The 21,787-nt window shown below is 53.9% G+C and overlaps 2 protein-coding genes across 6 annotated transcripts; both read right to left on the reverse strand.

Moving 5' to 3' along the window:
- Positions 1-1,346: 1,346 nt before the first annotated feature.
- Positions 1,347-9,162, reverse strand: CDK5RAP1 (CDK5 regulatory subunit associated protein 1). Of its 4 annotated transcripts, none has more exons than XM_064465589.1 (13): positions 8,829-9,162; positions 8,026-8,129; positions 7,523-7,557; positions 6,685-6,785; positions 6,289-6,499; positions 4,807-4,927; positions 4,281-4,511; positions 3,925-4,022; positions 3,767-3,807; positions 3,511-3,641; positions 2,768-2,917; positions 2,189-2,329; positions 1,347-2,041 (listed from the first exon to the last, which is right to left on the reverse strand). In XM_064465589.1, exons 1-13 carry the CDS (start codon positions 9,052-9,054, stop codon positions 1,961-1,963), a joined length of 1,671 nt encoding a protein of 556 aa, XP_064321659.1. In that variant the 5' UTR covers positions 9,055-9,162; the 3' UTR covers positions 1,347-1,960. The 4 variants fall into 4 exon arrangements, with proteins under 4 accessions (XP_064321659.1, XP_064321658.1, XP_064321661.1 ...); XM_064465588.1 differs by having other exon boundaries at positions 3,752-3,807; positions 8,829-9,161; XM_064465591.1 differs by lacking the exon at positions 8,829-9,162 and adding an exon at positions 8,598-8,622 and having other exon boundaries at positions 3,752-3,807.
- Positions 9,163-9,484: 322 nt separating this feature from the next.
- Positions 9,485-20,459, reverse strand: LOC104044136 (bactericidal permeability-increasing protein-like). 2 transcript variants are annotated; one of them, XM_064465594.1, is made up of 15 exons: positions 20,391-20,459; positions 18,218-18,332; positions 17,500-17,628; positions 16,589-16,744; positions 15,944-16,007; positions 13,858-13,921; positions 13,283-13,383; positions 12,942-13,118; positions 12,623-12,682; positions 12,325-12,492; positions 11,849-11,916; positions 11,577-11,619; positions 11,141-11,204; positions 10,521-10,597; positions 9,485-9,814 (listed from the first exon to the last, which is right to left on the reverse strand). In XM_064465594.1, the coding sequence occupies exons 1-15, from the start codon at positions 20,401-20,403 to the stop codon at positions 9,761-9,763; spliced, it is 1,353 nt and encodes a 450-aa protein (XP_064321664.1). In that variant the 5' UTR covers positions 20,404-20,459; the 3' UTR covers positions 9,485-9,760. The 2 variants fall into 2 exon arrangements, with proteins under 2 accessions (XP_064321664.1, XP_064321662.1); XM_064465592.1 differs by lacking the exon at positions 20,391-20,459 and adding an exon at positions 19,250-19,402.
- Between the last annotated feature and the right edge of the window lie 1,328 nt (positions 20,460-21,787).

Raw genomic sequence — 21,787 nt, forward strand, 5'->3', positions numbered from 1 at the left:
CTAAGGAGGCGATGCGAACGGTAAGCGCTATGGCTCCTTGGGGAGTCTGTGCAGTGAACATTATCACCTTCTCATCAAAATGTAAAACCCAGCTCTCCTCCTCATTAGTCTCTTGCTCTTAAAATAATGATTGTGAAACGACCACAGCTGGCCTCAAAGCTGGATGGAGCGGGGAGGGCACACTGTGGTCTGCATTTCTCACTTGGAAGAGGTGCTTGTGGGGAGGTCAAAATGAGCAGTGAACGGTGGGCATCAGCCCTTTGCAGGGGGTGCTGGCTTAGGCCACGGTTTCAAGATGCATGGGAAAAATATGCAGAAGAGATGCTGCAGGGCAGCTGAAACTGGGCCACTTACCCAGTTCTCTTAATTATCAAGCACATGTCGGCTTCAGTGCTGTCACTTCTAAGGGATGATCATGCTCCTTCCTTTGGTATTTCAAACCAAACAGCTTCTCGCTCCTCTTCCTTAAAAACCCACTGCCAAAGGCTTACACTCACTAGGCAGCAGAGGTCTAAGACCTGGTTTGTGAATTTGGGCCAAAGACACTTTCCCATTTGGGGGCAGGAGAGCAGAACAGCACTGTGTAGTTGTTAGCACCTCAGAACCCAGACTAGTGCTGATTGTGCAGATTCACTTCAGTGAGAAAAGAATCAGCTCTGAGATATTAAGCAAAATGTATTTGTTTCTTAATCTAAGGTCTAACGAATATTCAGTGAACTATGCTGTTTTCAAAGCGATGCAATTATATCCCAGAAAGAGCTGAGCAGGAGAAGACTTTCTAGCACCACACTCTCATGTTTATTTAAAATTCTGCAAATTCATGTAGTGAATGCTCTATTAAGAGTTGATCAGCTGTGCCTTCAAAATTTGTCACTGCATAGAGCATTTCACAATGATTTATTTTAATAAGATTATTTTCTGTATTAAAAAGGGTGATTCTTTCCCACATCTCATAAGAGAGGTTACCTACAAGTGCAGGTTACGGGCACTTGTTTGAATTTAGCAGACCAGGCTGGAATATGACACAGTGCAGCCACTGTTAGCTACAGACTGATGAAAACAAGGAGCTGTAAGACACATTTAAAGAAGTTATTGGACATTTAAATTGGTACAACCATTTCTCTCCTGTAGTGAGCAAAGGGAAGGACATCCACAGATGCTTGGATTACAAAGCTGCACCTGAAGTTTTAACAGGCTAATGCTAACACCCAGCTGGCAGCCAGTCTTTATATTAGGTCTGGAGATAGGGAAACCCTTCCTCTCTAGCCTAGATGCAAATATCCCCAGCGCACGGGCAAGGCTGCATTCCCTCGGGCTCAGATACAACAAATTAAGCATCACTCATGCACGTTAAACACCATTTTATATTCCACAGTTTGGTGCCATATTCCATCATACAGGTACAGTGCAGGTTCTTACTTCCCCTTCCCAAGCATTTTGCAAATAGGGAAGTTACCAATATTTGGAAATAATTCATCACAATCAACTGTTCTTTGAGTTCTTCATCCACTTTGGCAGTACTCCTGCCATTCTCCAGCAGTTACTGGAGCTGTATTTTCTAGGCACTACCAGTTTTTGCAGCCCCCAAATTCAACTGAACTAGTAGGACTGACCTGCTCTGCAGACACAAATTTCTCAGGCTGGGCTACATTAGAGGATGTGATCAAAGTCAGAGAGACCTGCAGCACTGCAAGGGTGGGCCAAGCCTGACAGCAAGTGAAAATACAAGATCACTCAGTACTTGGCTTTGGCAAGTCCATACACAGCTTCTATCCCTTTTGCCTACAGGCTTGCACAGATCTGTGGCGGGTAGGCTGTTGCCAAAACAGAATATTTTTTTTGAATTATTATTTTAATATACATATATCTCCCTGTTGCTACCCCATCTCCACCTGACCAAGCTTCTTTGTTTCTTCCTGGAGAAAATGTGCTGCTTTTGTCCACTGGCAGCAGGGATACCTCAATGACAAGCTGCAGAGCGGGAGAGGGTAGTACGACAGAGCGGAACTCCCTTCAAGGTCTGAGAGTTAGCAGAGGTTACCTGAAAGAAACAGCACAACAGTCCTCAAGAACAGAAAGGCTGAGGAGGATCCATTCTAATTTTAGGCTCTCCTGGCAGCAGCTGCTCTAGAGAACAGCAGTGCGCAAGAAAAAGAGCCCAAGGAAACAAGTAGTGTAAACAGGTCACCTTCACCAACACATAGTCCCCTGGCTGAGCTCTGACCAGAGCCTTGCAGCCTGCAGCATCCTCTATCTCAGCATCAGGGAAGATCACCTTGATGTTGCCGTCATTCCTCCCATACAACTCCGAGACAGAGCGCTTGCTGGGCTGAAAGGAGGACAGGGAACATTACCTGCATGGCAATAGCTCTGATTCACTGTTGGGCTTTATTGCCTCAGGAATTAATTGACCACTATTGCCAGTATTAAAATCCACATTCCACACCGTTAAGCACACCATGTAACAAAGTCCTATAGCTGGAGCTGCTGTGTTGACACCCACACACCAAAGCCAATGTTTCAAAGCCTGCATTCATTTGGTGCTTGGCCACAGACATATCTCTAACCCACCCCATGCCCCCGTGCTCAGCTCAGTGCTCTGGAAAAATCAGGCTGTTTGCTTAAGTGTGTAGATACGGTCTTGGGGGTCCTAGGATTGTGTGGGGAAAAGTCAGAAAGGAAGGCAGAGGTGATGATTGCTGTGTACAGCCTAAGAGCCTCTTGGCCAACAAGAGAAGAAGGACAACTCTGTTCCAGGCACACTCACCCCCTCCACCAGCACCAGCTGAGACTGGCCCACCATTGTCTCATTTGCCCTTGCAGCCTCCTCTCGAAACACTGTAATGAGCTCCTCCAGCCGCCTCTTTTTTATGTCTGCAGGCACATCATCTTGCAGCCGGTGATATGCCCGGGTTTTCTGTAAGCAGACAAAGCAAGTGTGGCTCCTCAGTAACCAGTCCATCTGAGATCAGAAGTTTGTCTGACCCCAGCCACCTTGGCTTCTCTTCAGGCAACAGCTTTCCACGCATTACCGTTTGTTTTTACAATCTCAAGGAATGTTTTCAGCACCAGCAACATCCTTTAGAAGGTTTGATGTAGGGCGCTGAGTATTGGTGGCTGTGTGAAGCAGTTCTGCAGCTCCTATGCGAGATGTGTCTGTTGCCTGTCTGTCCACGAGGACAGGCAATGGATTCTACTACTTGTAGTTCCATGTGCTGAAAGGTGATCCGTACTCCTTTGCTCCCTTATGTTTCCCAACCTCCTGTCCTCTTCCCTGTCAGCATCTTACACTTTGGAGAGCATTCTAATGGAGGCGTGTCAACTATCCACTCTTCTCATGGGAATACCTTTGGGAAATTCACCACTTCTCTCCAGACTCAATTGACAGAGTCTCTGTCATCACAACAGAGGACAATTTCTCATCAGCAAAGAAAAACGTACATGCAGCACTCGGGAATTAGGTGAGATACCCAAGAGACAAGGATCTTCTCCGTCAGGTCCTGCACTCACCTGTCTCATGCTGTAGGCAAACAGGAATCCTACATTGTAGCCAACTTCCTGCAGCAAGGACACAGTCTGCTGGTGATCTTCTTCCGTCTCTCCACAGAAGCCGGCAATGAAATCACTGCTCAAGCTCACTCCTGTAACAGAGATGCAGTTTACACTTCCCTCAAGGAAGAGATGAACACTTCACTCAAAGGATGAAGATACAGCTGTGCTGAGCTCAAACAAAGCTTAAGGGAGCCCCTACCCGGAATGCACTCACGCACATGGTGTACAAGCTCTATATATGCTTCTCTTGTGTATCTGCAATGAACAACACATGGATTTGCTAATCAGAAAACCATGAAAAACATCGGTGAGGAGAAACCAACACCCTAAATCAGACAGTGGGGCCCAGGACTCCCCATGGTAATCACTCACCCTCTTCGCATGGCCTCCAGGACTCGTGTGCTTCCACTCTGGGCTGGGAGGTGAAGCTGTTTGCAGATGTTGTGTCGCTCCTGGATGAGCTGCAGGACCTGTGGTGAGCAATCAGGAGCCTATGGCAGACAGCTCAACTCTACCAGGATGCCAAGGGGAAGAATATTCCCCAGGTAAAAGCCAGTTAATTGCAAACCTGCCAGCTTTACCACAAACACAAACCCCCTTCCCAGGAGCTGCTGTTCCTGTTCTATGATTCTGTATTCCCTTTGGGAAGGAAGCATGGCCCACATCGAGCAGTTCAGAGCTGCCTGCCAGCCTGCAAGCAGAGGTTGAGGTGTTTATTTTACACTTGCCTCATCAGGAAAATCCTTGGGATGTGGAGAGGTGAAACGGATCCTCATTTCTGGAGCAATTCTAGAAACCTGGTCTAGAAGATGGGCAAAGCGCAAGCCTCCTGGTTTAGCTTTGTAGACAGTGCTAAAGCCACGACTGAGGACTGGGGCAGCGGCTGATTGAAACTGCACCTCAGACATGTCTTGAAAGCTGTTGACGTTCTGACCCAAAAGGGTCACTTCTTTCACTCCCTACAAAAATAAACAGAGAGGAAAAAATATAACCTGGTCAGGATGGCTAAGCTGCAACGACAGCCACAGTTTCACTCTTACTTCAAGGAGGAATCTCCAAGGGAAGCCCTCCCTTTGCTGTCTGTCTCCGAGTATTACAAGGGGAATCAAAAAGTTACTGGCAGAACCCTATGGTAACCTCATCTCCACAGATAAAGGCGGTGTCACTGGTCAAAGGCATCACTGAAAACACTTCCACTGAGAACCATCCTACCTCCCACAGTTTGGGGCAGGTGGGAAGGAGGCTCTGCCTCACCTGATCCGAGAGCATCCTCACTTCCTGCAGGATGGATGCAATGGGGCGGCTCCTTTCACGGCCACGGGTGAAGGGCACAATGCAATAGCTACACATGTTGTCACAGCCCCGCATGATAGATCTGCCAAGAGGTAAAGTATGGGTCATACTACAATAGCTCCAGAAGAATCATCCCTGTTGCATCCTGCCCTGCTTTGACCTGGCCCAGCCCTGCTGCCTTCATCCAACTCCCTTGGCCTGCAGCACACACAGCACTAGCTCTGAACACAACTCTGCAGCTTCCCCTTACACAACGTTCCAGCCAGAGCTGACTTCTGCTTGCCCCTAGCTAACACTTCCTAGTTTTTCATACACAATTCCAAGAAACTTGGAAAGCAACTCATGAGGCAGACTTGCACTGCAATGTGGCAGTGATGAAAGATCCTTCTGCATCTCGTCCAGGTCATTGATGATTATGTTGAACAGGACTGGACCCAGCGCAGACCCCTGGGGAACACCGCTAGCTACAGGTCTCCAGACAGACTCTGCCCCGTTGATCACAACCCTCTGAGCTCTGTCGTTCAGCCAGTTCTCAATCCACTACTCTGTCCTCTCATCTAACCCACGCTTCCTTAGCTTGTCCATTAGGATATTATGGGAGACAGTGTCAAAAGCCTTGCTGAAGTCAAGGTAAACAACATCCACTGCTCTCCCTTCATCTACCCAGCCAGTCACACCATCATAGAAGGCTATCAGGTTGGTCAAGCATGATCTTCCCTTGGTGAATCCACATTGACTACTTCTGATAATCTTCTTTTCCTCTACATGTCTGGAGATGACCTCCAGAATGAACTGCTCCATCACCTTCTCGGGGATGGAGGTGAGGCTGACTGGCCTATAGTTTCCAGGGTCCTCCTTCCTGCCCTTTCTGAAGGCTGGAGTGACATTGCTACCCTCCAGGCCTTGGGCACCCCTCCTGTCCTCCATGACCTCTCACAGATGATGTCCTTCCGTACTCCATGGCAACACTGAGCAGAGCATGGTTTCATGTTTGGGATTCTTATTATCAAAACTGGACAAATGGAAACAAAACCAACAGAAGTTACAATGCATGGAGGATTATTAGAATTAAATAGGAGAACTTAAGGCAGGACATAGCAGAAGGCAGGAGATGAGAGAGGCACAGACTACAGAAAGGCAAAGACATCAGTGGGACAGAAATCACTTGGTGCAGCATCAGGCTTAGACAATCAATATTCTCAAAGGAGAGTAAGGGAAGCCTGCAGACAGCCAGAGCATGAGGCAGTCTCTCCAGGGATCAGTCAGACAGCAAAGAAGCAGCAAACACAAAGCCTGGTAGACTCATGCCTCTGGGCTGCCAGGAGCGAGTGCAACCAGGCATCGCATCTCTTGGGTAGCTGCTGTCACTGACATGTCTGTTCTGCACAGCAGTATTTCCAAATCAGAACCACAGAAACATGCACAGGAAAAAAGGGTACTTACACAAATGCTGTCGTGCCACCTGCGCTAGTCTGGACAGGCAGAATATCTGCATAAGTCTCATCTAGCGATAGCAGGACATTAGCAGCTTGCTGGCCAGACTCTGCCACGGCCAACAGCCGGGGAAGATCACGATATGCATCAGGGCCTGCCACAATATCGACTAGCTTCTCCCTGTGCAGAATCTCCTCCTTAAGCCTCTCAGCCATGCATCCTGCCGCCAAAGGAGAGGGCTCTCGTGAGGAAGTGCCCACCCTCTGTTACACCTCTGCACCCCTTCACTAGCTGCTTTTGCCCTGCAGAAAAGGCTTGGTGCTGCCAGAGGGGAAGAGGAAACGCAGCACAATGGATGTGGCACAACACTGGGTGCTACCCACTGCTGCACATCCCGCCAGGTACCTAGAATCCCAATACGGAGAGGTACGCGAGCCTGCTGCCGCCGAGCTTTCAGCGCCTTGAGGTGCTGCAGGCGATTCCAGATAGCCTGCTCTGCCTTCTCCCTGGGAAGCCAGGAAAATGGTGGTTATTCCAATTGTTACACTTCAACAGTCCCCCAACATGAGGCAGCCTAAGTGCTTTGAGAGGAGAATTCAACTAAAGAGAGGGAATCATCCACCTGACGGAACTGATGGCACATGAAAGTGCCGTTTGTGGTACGTTGATTATGTCTTGTCTCTATCTTATCTACTATCGTTTTGCTCGCTTGGGAGCGCCTCCACTGCAGAAATGACTCAGGGACTAAACTCTTACGGAGAAAAAGTCTGCCTTAGCCAGCCAATGTGAGCTACCTTGCAAATGACAATAAGCATTTGGTATCTTCTGCATTCAGAAAAAATAAACAAAGGTCGCTGCATATTTATATCCCAAATTGCCCCTAAATGTATTTCCCAGATTTTTAAAGTATAGACTCTGTACTAGAGAGACAGTAAGTTCAAGAGAAGATGGAATAAAAAAAAATAATAATTGCTAAAGCACAAATCCGTGCAGGTCTCTATTGGCCCATTACACATATACACAGAGCTTACACTACCAAAGAGGAGCTTCTCACTACATAGAAAAGCAATTCATAGCACAATTGATGTTATACGTTGTAGCATTGGCTAGCTCTGCCCTCAACTAAATGGGTAGTTTCACATCTGCACGCTCTTTTCCGCACACAATGCATTTATTGTCTTGGTTTTCAAATGGTAATTCCTTAAAAAATGTCCAAAACCAGCAGCAACAAAAGTTTTCTTACCTCACAGAACAGGTGACAAGGAGAATCACATCTGCCTAAATTGAAAATAACAAAAAAGAATTTGTAAAGCCAAAATGAAAAGTACTCATGCTCTGCACAGGTAACCCAAAGAGGCAGACTATAAAACTCACTTAACTCAGTGAAAAAGATCTGCCCAAGCACATGGTGGGTTTCAATAAAAAAGGTGCAAGAAACTAAAAGAAGAGTAGCAGAGTTTTCCACTAACTGGTAGAAATAAGCTCAGACAAGGATGAGTCAGGAGCATCCTGCTGTGTCCCATCACTCTCCAACTGTGAGGAAACCCCGCAGTTTAAAGAAAAAGAAAAAAACGAAAAACACAGCTTTCTAGCACACTTGTTAAGTATCTTCCTTTACTCCACAGAACTTAGACTGCAAAAATCCTGCAGGATTACACTCCAGACAAAACCTGGGACTCACAAGCACAGGAGTGGTGCGACGCCCTCACAGACCTGCACTACAGCAGAGAGGCCAAGGTGTCTTACCTCGTCCAGGTCCTTTGTCCTCATGTAGCCATTCTTCTGCAGGATGGCCCAGGCAATCTCTGTGTCATTGACGTTCATCTGGCAGCCATATGTCTCCAGGTACACTGCAACAAAGGCAGCGTGACACAGATGCCTGCCTCACCGCTCTCATCTACAATCTCTTTCTATGACTTTTTCAGTAGGAAGGAACCTTTATTCCCATCACTGGAGAGACTCAGGCAAGCAGCACAAAAGCTATCTTCACCTGCATCCCATACAGAAAGGATAAACCAAAAATAAAAACAGACTGCTGTCTAGGAACCCCGAGTTCCCTAAGACCCTCTGCACTAGGAAACCCAAGGGCCTCAGAGCATGTCACTCCAGCACGACAGGTCTGGACCATGGCTTGCAGAGCCACAGAAGCTGTTTTATTGCTGAGATATAATATTTAGTATAATGCAAACCCACCTCCCCGGGGCATCATGGCCTGAAATCTCCACCACAGCCATGGCTGACAGCCCAGCACATAGACTGCTGAGAGGTGCCAGAGCAACCTGCTCCCCAAATCATCTTCCTGGCAAAGGCAGACGCACCAGTGGGCATGGGGCCAACGAACGGGACTTCTTCTAACATCAAAACAACCTTCCGGGCCCCAAAAGCACCCGAACGACTCGCTTTCCCCACGCACGCTGCAGCAACCCTCCGCTCCCACCAGCCCCCGGGGCCGGCCTAGCCCCGGCCCCCGCTATGCCACGGCACGGCACTCGGGCTGCCAGGCAGGGGTCAGCAGCGCCCGTGGAGAGGCGGGCGGCGGCACCACAGACCTTTCCCGGTCCCTGGGGCAGAGCCCGGCTGCGGCTCAGGCCGCGGCTCCCCCGCGGCGGCCCCTCTCAGGAAGTGCCGCAGGTCCGGCCCCGCAGGCAGCGCGGCCCCGCGCCCCACCGGCCGCTCGCCCGGGCCGCAGCGGCCTCGGCGGGCGGCCCCGGGGCAGGGGGCGGCGGCCGGGCGGAGGGGCCCCGCGGCCCGCAGCGCTCGCCTCCAGAGCAGCATGGCCGCGCGAGGCCCCAGGGCCAGGCCGCGTTACCACGGTGACGGCTGGCGGAACGCTTTGCGGGACGGACGAGGCGGGAAGAGGCGCGAACGGGGAGATGATGGCTCCGCCGTGCGCCGCCAAAATGGTCCTGGTCGCACCCCCGCCCCTCGGCTCTGCGTTCCGCCCCGCCGCGGTTCCGCCAGGCCCGCCCCGCTGCCGGGCGGAGTCTGTGACCCAGTGGGCACGGCCCCGCCGTGGAAAACTGAAATAACGATGGAAACGTGATGGCCCGTGGCGCTTTGCTATGACCGCAGGGATAAAAATAGCCGAAACGGGCGTTCCCGGGCGCCCGCCCTCCCCCAGGGCCGGCTCCTGGCACCCCGCGGCCGCCCCCGAGCAGACCCCGGGCTGGGTGCGAAGGGTCCAGGGACGGTACCACACGCTCAGTGACAGCACCACCACAGCCGCCTTTATTGCCATCAGCTGCCTCCGACCCAGCAGAAAGGGGGGGGGGGGGGGGGGTTCCCAGCTCTCGGTAGCACTGGGTGAGACCCAGCTTGGGGATGTGGGGTTCAGCCCCCGCGGGTGCTTCTGCCCCTGGCCGCGGTCCAGGCTGGGGCAGGCGGCAAGGGAGGCTGCGGTAGAACCGGTGATCTTCAGCTCTGGTAGTGGGGGAAAGGGGTGAAGGGGGTTTTTTTGGTGCCTGAGGTCCTTCTTGTCACCTTATCTCCCTTCCCGGGGCTGATAGTGAACGTCTGCTCCCAGCAGCAGGAAATTCTGGTAAAAAAAAAAGAGAAAGCATGGGGCTGTGACAGGTCCTCTGCAGCTGATTTCTGTTGCAGGCAGCTGTGCTCCGAAGCACCTGCCACATCTCAGGGAGGGAGGATGGATAGGCACATGTGGTTCTGCCAGTGCCTGTGCCTAATATTAGCGCTGGAAGGGCTCTGAAGGCATTTCACAGCCACACCCCACAGTAAATATTCAGCATCCCTGTAGTGACACCCCTGTGGGGCTTCCCCAAGGCCTCTCACAACAGGGACGTTTTCTGATCCCTAGGGTGCAGCAGGGGTCCTTCCACAGAGTCTGGCAGGCACTGCCTGTCCCACCAGAGGCAGATGGCTCCAGCAGCAGCTGCATCCCACCAGGCACTGCTGGCCAGAAAAGTCAGGGGCTCTGTGTCAATGGTGCCACAGAGCTGCACGTGCTATAAAAAGTGTTGTGGGAAATCCAGGCCCGTGAGTTTAAGAACTGGAGAATGATGTGATGCTGCCCTGAGGGTGCAGAGCCCAACTTCCACTGTGCAGATGGGAAAAGCAGGGCTTTAGCTGCAGCTGCGCTGCTGGAATCCCAGCTCAGCAGACCCTCTTGCCCACTGCCACCCAGCACGGGCTGGGGAATTGGCTTTGCATGCTCTGCTGGCAGGCAGGGGTTTGACCGTGGCAGGATGGGCTTTGGCCAGGGCTGGGTGCTCCCCCTCACTCACCTGGTGAAACTGCACAAGGGTATTGTACAGCTGTATTCTGTCCGGCAGCGGCAGAGGGAAGCCCTTTTCTAACCTTTCTGGAAGAGACAACACGCATGACTGCATTGGGATGGGAACGGGAGCAAGAGAGAGCACAGGCTGTGCAAAGCAGGCAGCCACCTCCTTCCCCCAGCCCTTTCTTCACCACCTCTGCTCCTGGGGCAGGCAGAGGAAACTCCTCCCAAGCTCTGCAGAAGGGCTGGGGGCTGCATGTTGTGCAGTGCTGTCCTCCAGGCCCCTGGCAGCCACTAGCCCTGCTCTGGCCCCATTTGCTGGGGAGTCATGAGAAGCAGCAAGCGGGGGAGAAGGTCTGGAAAGCATTAGGATGTGCGTAGTGCTCATTTTTTCCATTATGTTCACTGCTGGATGCACGTCACAGCACTGAGAGAGGCTCCTGCACACCACTGCCTGCAGCCTGCCTCCACCAGGCACTTTTACTGCCGTCTCCTGCAGTCACTGCAGGCTTTATCCACCGATCAGGCTTGGCAGCAGGGATTTAGTTACTGGGCTGGGCCCACTCAGATGGAGCAACCTGGCCAGTGACTGCCCCAGCACCGCCGCTCCCCCCAGCAGGTTCTCACCATTAAGACGTGGGAGCAGGATATTGGAAGCAACTATGTTCATTATGGACTGCAGCGTTCGCACCTGGGGAGTGGAGAGAGGAGGAAGGAAAAGAACCTTAGCCTGCAGGAGAGCAGGCATCCAGGCACTGGAGGATAATTAGGAGAAGAAAAAGAGACGAGGGGCTGGGATGGGCACATGCTTCAACAGAGACCAGCAGATTTGTCTGGCCATGCTGGTGAGGTGGGAAGTGTAGGGGCAAGAGGGGCAATGTCATCTGGCTCTGCATCCTCTCCCAGTCTCATAGGCTGAGGCAGGGGGCATCCATGGAGTCAGCATGGGGTCCTGGGTGCACCCCCAGGTCCCGAACTGGGGGACAGGCAAGAATGAGCCCTCTCCTTGGCTCCCAACAGGCTCTCACCTCCATGCTGGGGGCTCTGGTCATGGATAGCATACCTGGAAAGGGCCAACATCCGAATGCTTCAGAGAGAGCTTCATCCTGCGCAGACGGAAGCGGTGCTGTGAAGGCTGGCCCAATGGAGGGAGCGGTCCCACCTTGGTGCCATCTGTCAATGGCCATGCAGTTCCCACTCCCTTCAGTCCCGGCTCATCCCCTCTGCACTGGGTCCCCATCCCCGGGACCTCCCCACCTCACCTCAGTCCCCGACAGCCCAGAACAGAAGTACCCACCACCACCACCACCTCCCTGCACTGCTCCCCCTCAGTACCTGCCCACATTCAGGTTTCCAGCTATGTGGTTGGATTTCATGTTGATGACAGCAGACACATTGCCTGTCTGGGGAGAGAGTGCAGAGCTCTGGCAGCGCTCGTCCCAGCTCACCCCCAACCAGACACCCAGGGGAACAGCTCCAACCAGCTGAAATGCAGTGGGACTGCTGCCCATCCAGAGGCATGTTTGCATGAAGCATTAAACCTGGCATTTGTCAGTTTGAGTATTTTCTGCTGGGGACACCCCCACCGCACCAGTACCGGGCTGGTTCTGGACACTGTCCGGAACCTCTCCTCGCAGGAGTTTTGCAGCAATGGCTCAGCATTGCTGAACGCAGCAGGAGGACGGTGCACAGCTCAAACTCTTTGCCCTGCTGAGATGGAGGGGAGAACCCACCAACCGCACTGCATCAGCAAGAGCTGTGGCTGCACCGGGAGCTGCACAGTCACCACCCCAGGCTGTGCCCAAACTCACCAGGCCGAGGAGGAAGAGAGGAGCCAGGCTGGAGTTGGGAAGGATGGCATAAGCCTGGATATCCACGACAGGCTTGAGTGAGAGCCCTCCTGGTCCAATGTTGAGGAACGGGGCAGAGGGGGCGGATAGCCTGAGCTTCATCATCATGTTTGGGTACATCATCTCTAGCTGTAGAGGAGCAGGGGGAGTGTAGGGACAGCAGCACAAGACCCCATTCCTGGGGGACACCACCTTGCACAGAGCAAACCCCCAGCTGTGCATGGCAGGATCTCCAGGGAGGCAGGGCTGGACCACTCACCTGGGGAACAAAGGCTGAGAAGGTGGAGGTGTTCAAGTGGAAGTCAAAGCCCTTTGGGATCTGCAGGGGAAGAACAGTCACATCAGGGTGATACAATGCAGCTGAGCCCATGGCGAGATCAGCCCTCCTGCTCCCACGTGCTGCCGTGCCGGACAGCCCAGCCCCATCCTGCAGGCTCCAGCTCTCAGCCCCCTGGACAGCTTGCTGGGGAAGCTAGGGGAGCCCTCCAAGATCACAGGCTGCTACCAGAGCTCCTCTGCAAATTGAACCCACTGCCCAGAGGCATGGGGACAGCCCTCATCCCACCTGTGCTGCTCACCATGGAGTCTGTGATTTCGAAGACCAGCACCCCAGCTGCATGGTAGACAAAGCCAGCTGTGTTGAAGAAGTAGCTGGACGCCCCGAAGTAAACCATGCGGTCATGCTCTGGAGGGAGGTTCAGCACCAGTGGAGGGAAGGGGACGGTGGAACGGTGGGCCAGGGAGAAGAATTCACCCTGGGAGGAGGGAGAAGGTAAAGGCAGGAGAGCAGAGGGTGGTGGGACTCACCCGCTGACCTGAACTGGGAAATAGCATTTGCAGGAGATACCTAAACCTGGTTCCCCACCCAAATGTGTTGATGGCATCAGCCAATTCAAGCTTTCCCAGGGCAGCCTCTCACCTTCAGGTCTACATCCAGGGACTGGGCGGTAACAGTTGGGGGTCCCACCAAGGAGTAATCGATGCCAGCCGTGCCAGCCATGACATCTATCCTGGCTGTGACTGTAAAACACGGGACAGACGATGAGAGAGTGGAAGATGACATGGGGAATCCAGGAGCAGATTGCCTTAGCTGACATCCAGGCAGTGCCATGCCCAGGCTTCCCGGTACAACAGCTCAGGACCAGCTTCATGTGTGCTTGCTTCTGCTTAGAAGCAAAAAAGTCACACTTCCCTCCTGACTCTGTTTCTCAGCCATACAGACTAACTCCTGGACTGGAGGAATGGTCTGGGTCCCCTGGCTAAGGCAGCCAGTGCTTCCACCAGCTCCAGGGCACAGCTCATTGGGGGCTGCAGTGCGTGGCCAGGCAGCGTGCACAGTGGCAAGTCTTTGCTGATACAGTGTTCCCCAGCTCCCAGCTTGGGTGCAGAAATACAAGGAAATGGGGAGTGGGTATAAGGTAAAGCACTGTCCTCATCGTTAGGAAATGCTAGGAAGAAACACCCCTAAAACCCTGTGCAGCCCCCGCCTGGTACCTGGCAGCGTCTGGAGGTAAGGCTGGAGCTCGCCGCGCACAGAGTTGATCACGTTCCTACAGACCTGCAGGAAAGAAAGGCAGCAAAGCTGAGCAAGGGCAGTTCCGCTGGGAGCAGCCAGTTCACATCCCCCGGTCAAGCCTCAGCCGTGGTCTCTGCTTTGCTGCCTGGTACTGTTTTATTTCTTGTAGAAGTCTGCTTAAATAAAAGCGTACACAATGATGTTTCTCTCTGCTGATCAGGCAGCACATTAATTCAGTGTCCAAGATAGAAGCAGGTTTTATACCTGTAAACATCTGCTTGCAGCAAGCTCCCCACCCACAGTTCAGCTCCATGGAGGCCCTTGGAAGGAATCTCACATGTGCCCTCAGACTTTTCCTACAGTCCATGCTGGAATGAACTGGGCTGAGCAGCCAAGGCTTAGCCGAAGCAGCACAACTGAAAGAGCTAACCCAGCCCCTCAGGGGCAGGAGCACTAATCACACCGACAAAGCAGAGCTATCCTGAGTTCCTACAGCTCTGTGCTGCCAGGACAGAAGACAAATCCCTCTGCCGCTGTCGTCCACGGGTGAAGCCTCAGCATTAGTGGGGGATTTACTTGCAGGCTAAACATTCACCCAGGAAATTTTCTGCAGAGCACAGTCCTGCAGATGGCTGAAGTAATCTGCACAAGCTCTCTTCCACTTCTTGCCCTATAATGGCACAGAAACTGCCAGGCAGGATCAGGCCATCATCTGTCTGACGGGGCATCCAGCCTGCAGCAGCTGATCGCGAGATGCAGAGCTCCGGAGGAGCAGTGACAATGCTAACAGCAATGCAGCCACTGGCTGTGCAGCACTGGGGAGGAAGAGGAGGCACGGAGCTTTGGGCATGGCTTTATCAACAGAGGGTTGCTGCTCTTCCCTGTGCCCAGCCAATATTTGTCTGTCTGTCCTGGAAAACAGCCCATGGCTGCCTGGGAGGTCTGAGCTGCAGACAAACACAGCCTTGATCCCAGTGATCGGGATCTCCCAGTGACCGGGATCTCCCAGTGACCAGGTGCCCTGGCACTGGAGGCATGAGGACTATCCAGGCTCATGTAGGAAGAGCAGGAGACAGACGTGGGCTGCCAGGGCTGGAGCTGTGTTGGGACCGTGCTGTGCCCTGAGGTCCCAGTGCAGCACGCTCCCAGCCCCTGCCCTTTCCTGCCTGTCGCCCCGGCACCATCTCACACATGGAGAAAGACACTGAGAAATGTGCATTGGGCAAAGGGGGCTTGGACATGCTGCAGGAGGAGCAGAGGCAGGAGAGGTCCCCTCGGAGTCCCAGAGATGCCCTCCTTCCAGGAGGCAAAACAGCAGAAAAGGCCTTTGAGTCCCAGCTTTGTTCCTGCTGCCAGCCCATCTGCTGCCAGCACTCCCAGGGGCCTTGAGAAAGCGGCTACATGGCATCAGGAATAGCACCTGCGCAGGGTGGGATCTGCCGTGGGAGCGGCTTTTGCCTGTTCTCTGACTGCGTCCTTCCCGAGCAAGGTTCACATCCAGGGAGGCTGTAATTTGTGCCAGTTAGCCTTGTAGTAATTATTGCTAACAGCTTGTTTCCGTGTCATGTTGCAGGTCTTCTGCATGTAGGCTTTTATACCGGGTGGATGGTACCAGGGCCTCCCTGATGAACCCCGTTAAAACAAGACAGCAAGTTTCTGAAATCCAGAAATGACAATTTCTCCCCCAGTGCTCCACAGAGCATACAGGAGCGCGGCCGCTTAAAGGACAGCTCCGTTTCCTCTGTTACAGTGAGTTTGGCCAAGGCATAAGATCTAATTAACTGACCACATGGAAAGAAAAGTCTTTTTTAATTAAGAACCAATTACGCTGGGCTTTGGCAAAGGCTGTAGGTTTCTAATTCAGCCTGAGCCACATGATGCTATGGAGACTGCAGTTAGTCATGCCCATTCCTCCAGTTTTCACCAAATTAGCAACATGCCTGTGTGCTCTGGCTCAAGTTAAATCCCTACATGTGCTCTGATCCTCCTAGCAAATCAGCTACAAGCGGGGACTAAAGACCACCAGAAAAAACCCAGACCTCTTGCCCTCCTCCACTCCCATACCTCTCTCTCCAAGATCTTCCGGAATCTGGATTCAATAGCTCTATGGAAGAGGTTGTAAAGCCATCTGCAGAGAAGAACACAGAAGAGTCCTTTAGCTCAGAGGCTGCTGCAGAAGTATTTGCCAGGAATGAGAGACACTAGAGATTCTGGATCACTGGGGAATGTCATTCCCATACCAGTTTGGTGTCTACCTTTACCTCAGGGTTTACATTTGCAAACAGACCTGCTTGTAAACCACGTGCACCACAGACTAGTAAGTGCCTTAAATCTCCCTTAGGTGTGCAGCCACAGCACACAGAATCACAGAATCACAGATTCACAGGTTGGAAGGGACCTCAGGGATCATCTAAGGAAGAGCAGGACAAATTCAGGCCAGATTTAAGTTCATTCAGTTGCACATCCAGATGAGAAGTGCAGAGAGAGTCAAGAGACTCAAGACAGTCAAGAAACTCAAGAGACTCAAGAGTCCAGAGACAGCTGACTAGTAGTGTGCCAGTGCAGGCAGCCTGCAGGCAGAAGGGGCAGCCTCCAAGGGACTACAGATATGCCAACATCTTATTCCTTGCACCAGGGCCTTGCATCATGTCCCCATGAAAGACAGGCTAACACGCAATGTTTCTAGGCCTGTATGGTGAAGTTACATACCCGAACTTGCCCGAAAAGTGTACCCGGACATTGGAGATGCGGGTGTTGCAGTCAGAGGTGTCAACGGTGGGTTTACCAGAGGGATCGCTGCCCAGCTTCAAGCTGATTTTGATATAGATGTTCTCCACTTTCAGGTCAAATGAACCATGGTCCCGGCTGCAGGGAGAGGAGCATGAGAAAGGGACATTTCTCAATGCCGAGTCCTGGTGAAGGGTCCCCACATCAGGCTTGGGATGGATCTATTTAGCTCAGACTCTCCCTTGGACTGAGCATTCAGAGGAGACCGGGAAAGTTTCTGAACTCAGGGAAACCAAATTTCACTGGAACATAAACCAGGAGAGGTAACCTTCAAATAGAGAGGGCTGAGAGCAAGTGAGGGAGATGCAAGAGAGACAGGAGAGTAGATGCACAGCTCCTCCATCGTCGACCTTGTTCTTGCCTCTCATTCTGTTTTATCCATCTCAGTGGCTGTACGAGTGGCAGCGACCTCTGCCCACCCCCAGTCCCAGCCCAGGTCTATCTCAGTGGGTGCTCAGGAAGGTGCTCCCGAGTGCAAGCAAGTGGTAGGGAGCATCCCTCACACCCCTAGGTGCCACAAGAGGGAGATGGCTTTCACGTTGTCTCCCCAACCACTTGCAAGCAGGATAAACATTGTCTGGCCAGCTCCAAGGGCTCCCGGCATGGAGGGAGACGTGGCAGGGCTCCCCCAGAGTGAGAGGCTCCCAGACATGCATTGGGAATTCAGCGGCTGCAGCCTGGCTGCGTGAAATAGTGACTAGGGAAAGTCAGCACATCTGGAGAGAGCAGAGCAGCAGCTCCTGAGACACAAGGGAGGGGGAGGGGAGAAAAAGCCAGGGAGGGAGATGCAGAGTGAAGTGCCCAAGGAGGGACAGGGGGAGCTGGGCACGCACATGAAGTGTATTTTCACCCGCCAGTTCCCGTCCACCTCAGCGAAGGCATTGGAGATAGCAACCTGCAGGCCCAAACTGGGAACCAGGGTAATCCGTGAGTAGGGCAAGTGGAAACTGCGAAGGTCCAATCTAAAAATAAATAAATAAAAAAATAAGAGAAAAGACACTTGAGAGGGGGTGCCTCACCCCTGGGCACACAGCTGGGGAGCAGGGCCACTGCCCTTGCAGCATCCCCAGCTCTCATCCTGCTGCAGCAAAGCGATGTCTGGCAGTGACATGCAGTGCAAAACGGTGCCTTCGGAACTGTGGTCCTTGCAGCCACCCAAACAGCAGCTCGAAAGCCTACGCAGAGGGAGTGGAGAGGTGCAACAGGGCAGCGAGGAGCTGGGATTTCTGCAGGAGCTGGGCTCCTGCTCCATGGCGGGGGGATGGGTGCCCTGCTGCTGTGTCAAGGCCACCTCTGATGCCAGGGCTTCAACTGCGCAAAATCTGCGCACACCCAGAGTACCATCAGCCCAGTTCCCTTTTTCCCCTTTGGACAGGAGGGTGAAGCAGGAGCATCTCTGCCTGCACTGAGGACAGAGCCAATGTCTCAGGGGCTGTGGAGGAGCCAGGCTGGTCCCTGCTGCTCCAGGGGCTCCCTATCCTCCCCCACTCCTCCTGGCCCTTGTGTGGGCTGGGGGGCAGCAAGTCACTCTGCGGCACTGGCAGGGCTCACCTGGAGATCTCATAGCGCACATTGCCCACGTGCCGGATACGGAAGTCACCCGAGATGTCTGGCAGCTTCAGCTGGGCCAACTCCTTCTCCAGGACTGCAATCCCTTGCTGATGGGCTGCAGGGGAGAGCGAGACCATCACCACCACATGAACCCCACAGGACCTGGGAGTGTGCACCAGGCACACAGCAAAAGGGTTAAAGGAAACATCCAGGTGATGACCTGGCTTCTTTCCACCTCCCAGGCTATCTTTAAAGCTAATCTTGGTGCACAGAGCCCTCTGAGCACATGGGCAACACTGCCTGACATCCACCCACTTGCCCCAGTGGAAGGTGGTGACCAGGCAGCACAGAAAGCAGGGAGAGGTCCCGGTACTTGCTTTCTGGGCCGGGCACTGTGCAAGGTGTGCAGGAGGTCCTGGGCACCGCGCCCTCCACGTCCAGCACTCGCAGGCAAAGCCGGACGGAGCACGTGTACCAGGGAGCAGCATGGTGTGAGTGGGTGCTGCAACCCTGCATCCATCTGAGAAGGGGAGTCACGTCCTCTCCCACACGGCTGGCAGAGCTGCTGAGTAAATGAGCTGTTTCTCACACAGTGTATTTCAATCCATAACAGTGCTGGAGCCAGGGCTCTGCCTGCCTCAACAAAACCAGCGTGGGGCCCATCCATCTCCATCACTGCCCTCCCCTGACGCAGCTCCCACCTCCTCTCCTCCATAGCTCACTCCTCCAGGGCTCATGGCTCAGCTGCCCAGACACATGCCACGAAAGCAGGCACCTGCCCTGCCAGCCCTGTGCCTCCCCCAACACTGCCTGGACGCAGCCCTCCCAAGACCCCTGCCGGGGTCCCTCTCCAAGGGTGGGGTGGGTGCAGAATGGTGCATCAGCAGGAAGCCCCAGGCAATGTTGCATTTGGCACCCATGGCTAAGGCTCCCCCCATCCTGTCCCAGGACCCCACACTCTGAGCAAGCACCCAGCTCCAGACCTTGGCCACCAGCACACCTGCAAGGCGGGAAATCAGAAGCCAAACCCACCATAGTCCAAGCCTGCCTGGGTGATCCTCACCACGAAGCCGGGGTTGGTGGCCTCAGTGAGTGCCAGGCACAAAGCCAGCGCCCCACAAGCTGCTACCAGACACTGTGCTCCCATCCTGGCTGCCCCGTGGCGCTGCACTGCTGCTGGGCTCTCCCTGTCCACGCCACCTTTATATCTGTGCCAAAACAGGAACCACAGGCAAGGGAGGCGTGCAGAGCCACTGCCACAGCCTGTGCGGGGCGTCCCCTGGAGCCCCAGGGCTTCCTGCCTGGCCACCGCCCTGATCCGGTGGCACCTGCACCTATGGCACGGCACAGCTGCACCCAGCAACACAACCAGTGCCTCTCTTCACAGGCAGGGAAGGGATAGTGAAAACCAGGAGGCAACAGCTCAGTTTCCATTGGGTGCAGGCGGTGCCTGCCTGCAGCAGGGGCAGGTACTCAGTGAAGCACACCTGCTGCGGGCAGCGGTTTGGCTCTGCCAGCCGTGTTTGATGGGGTTGTGTTCTCACTGCCTGCTCTGCCTTCGCCGAGCAAAGGCTAAGGACAGCCAGGGGTGCCCCTGAGCTGTCTGCCAGCCCTGCTGCCCCCCATCCCATCCCATGGGGCTCCTGGTCTGCTCTGCACTCCTGGGCATCAGCTGCCGCTATCACAACACAGACCTGCCAAAGGCACCGACTGTAACGTTACCAACAGAGCAGCCTTGGGGCACAGCAAGGGTTAAAGAAAGCAAGCTATGGTTTCTCACCCCATGTGGGCAGACCCTGGAGTCCCCCCACCCCCAGCAGGGCTGGTGAAGGGGCATCTGCCTGCACTGGGTGGCCGCAGCAGAGCTCCAGGGGTGACTAAACCAGCAGGCTATCCTGCACCGCCAGGCACAGGGCTCTGTCACAGAGCAGCCATGCTTGGGAGGAGATGCCCAGCGCACCGGGAACAAGCCACAGATTCAAAACTTCTGAGGCCCTGACCTGTCACAGCTCTCAGGCTCACGATGGCTGGAGCTGGGTGCGGGAGCTGCGTGCAGCCGGGCAAGGGTGAGGGGGCAGCACCCCTGTGAACCCCAGCAGGGAGAGCAGGTCTGGCCAGACCCTCCCTGGAGGCCACGGAACAGAGGTGTGGGAAGAGAAATTAGTTAAATTACTTTCATTTCCCATTGGGGAAGCAGCAGGACCCGGCACAGGAAACCCACGGCAGCTGATGCAAGCAGATCTCATGCTGGATCCAGGGAAGTCCTGGTTGCCAGAGGCAACATCCCTGAACCATGCGCTTGTGAAATGCGGCTATTGCTCAAGCACAGCTGCCAGCGTGGCGGTGCGCCGTGGTGCTGCAGCCCCAGGAGGCCCTGAGGGACGAGTGAGCGGAGCCCAGGGTGTCTGTGCTGGCAGAACCTGGCACGTTGAGCCTCGGGGCTGGAGAGACTGTGGCTCCTGGATCCACTCTGCTTTTCTTCCCTTGAGTTTCAGACAGGGGCACTTGCAGGCCGTCTGACAGATGCACAGCAAATGCCCACCAGACTTGCATGCATGGCTACAGCTTTAGAAAGCAGCACAACTGTCATTGTCAGCTCGCAAATCCAGGGCAAGAAAACAAGGACACAGCAATCCAGCAGGTCTGGTGCTGACAGTGCCTGCAGGAATGGGATTAACGGCCCAGGGAAGAGCCATGTCCCACTGGCACCCAGACAGCATCCACAGGCTGCAATCCTCCTGTCAGTCCCAGCCCCAGTCCATCCCTGGGGACCAGGAGCCCATGGGCAGAGCTCATTTTGCCCAGAGAGAAGCTGCCAAGAGCTGAGGAGGCTAAAAGGCCAAATCCCCACTTGCAGCCCCTGCAGTGCCATGATCTTGCTGCTGCCCATGATCAGTGCTTTGCCGGGTGGAGGAAAAGCTCCCCAAACCCTCCAGTTCATAACACTGTATCTCAGCAGGGCTGTTTTGAAACAATATTTAAGACATTCAGGATGAGCATTGAGGAACCAGAACCTCTTCCATGAAGAGAAATCAAATTTTATGGGGAGCAGCACAGAGAGGAAGCAAAACCAGAAAGTCTTCCTTCTGGGTTTGAAGAAATTTTGAAGTTGAACGGACAAACCCCTTCAAACAGCACAAACCCTAACCAAACACTCCCATGTTTGGCAAGGAACAGCTGAAACCACATCTAACACCCGATACCGCAGGCTGTTTCTGGTAGTGCTTTGTGCAAGCGATAACAGCAGGGAATTGAGCGTGAAATCCTGCCCTGCCTGACCTGACCTTTCGGAAGGGAAAAGGCTCTGCCTGACAGGTGGCTCTACTGGGGAAGGACTGGTCCCCTCAGGGCTGCTGGAGCTGGGCTGGGGTTTGCTGGGGTGTACATGCAGAAAAGGGCCATCGTCAAATGGGAGCCACAAGGTGGGAGGGCATGGAGCTACACGAAGTCCATCTCCCATGCTGCTGGATGTCACCCTCCCAGGGCTGTGGGTCAGGATCCTCTCCCTGCTGTCCCCAGGCAACCCCCGCTCCCCTGGTCAGAGCTTCCTCTGGCTCCGCACTCTCCTCA

The sequence above is a fragment of the Phalacrocorax carbo genome, chromosome 14 (assembly GCF_963921805.1).
Source record: "Phalacrocorax carbo chromosome 14, bPhaCar2.1, whole genome shotgun sequence".
Lineage (NCBI taxonomy): Eukaryota > Metazoa > Chordata > Aves > Suliformes > Phalacrocoracidae > Phalacrocorax > Phalacrocorax carbo.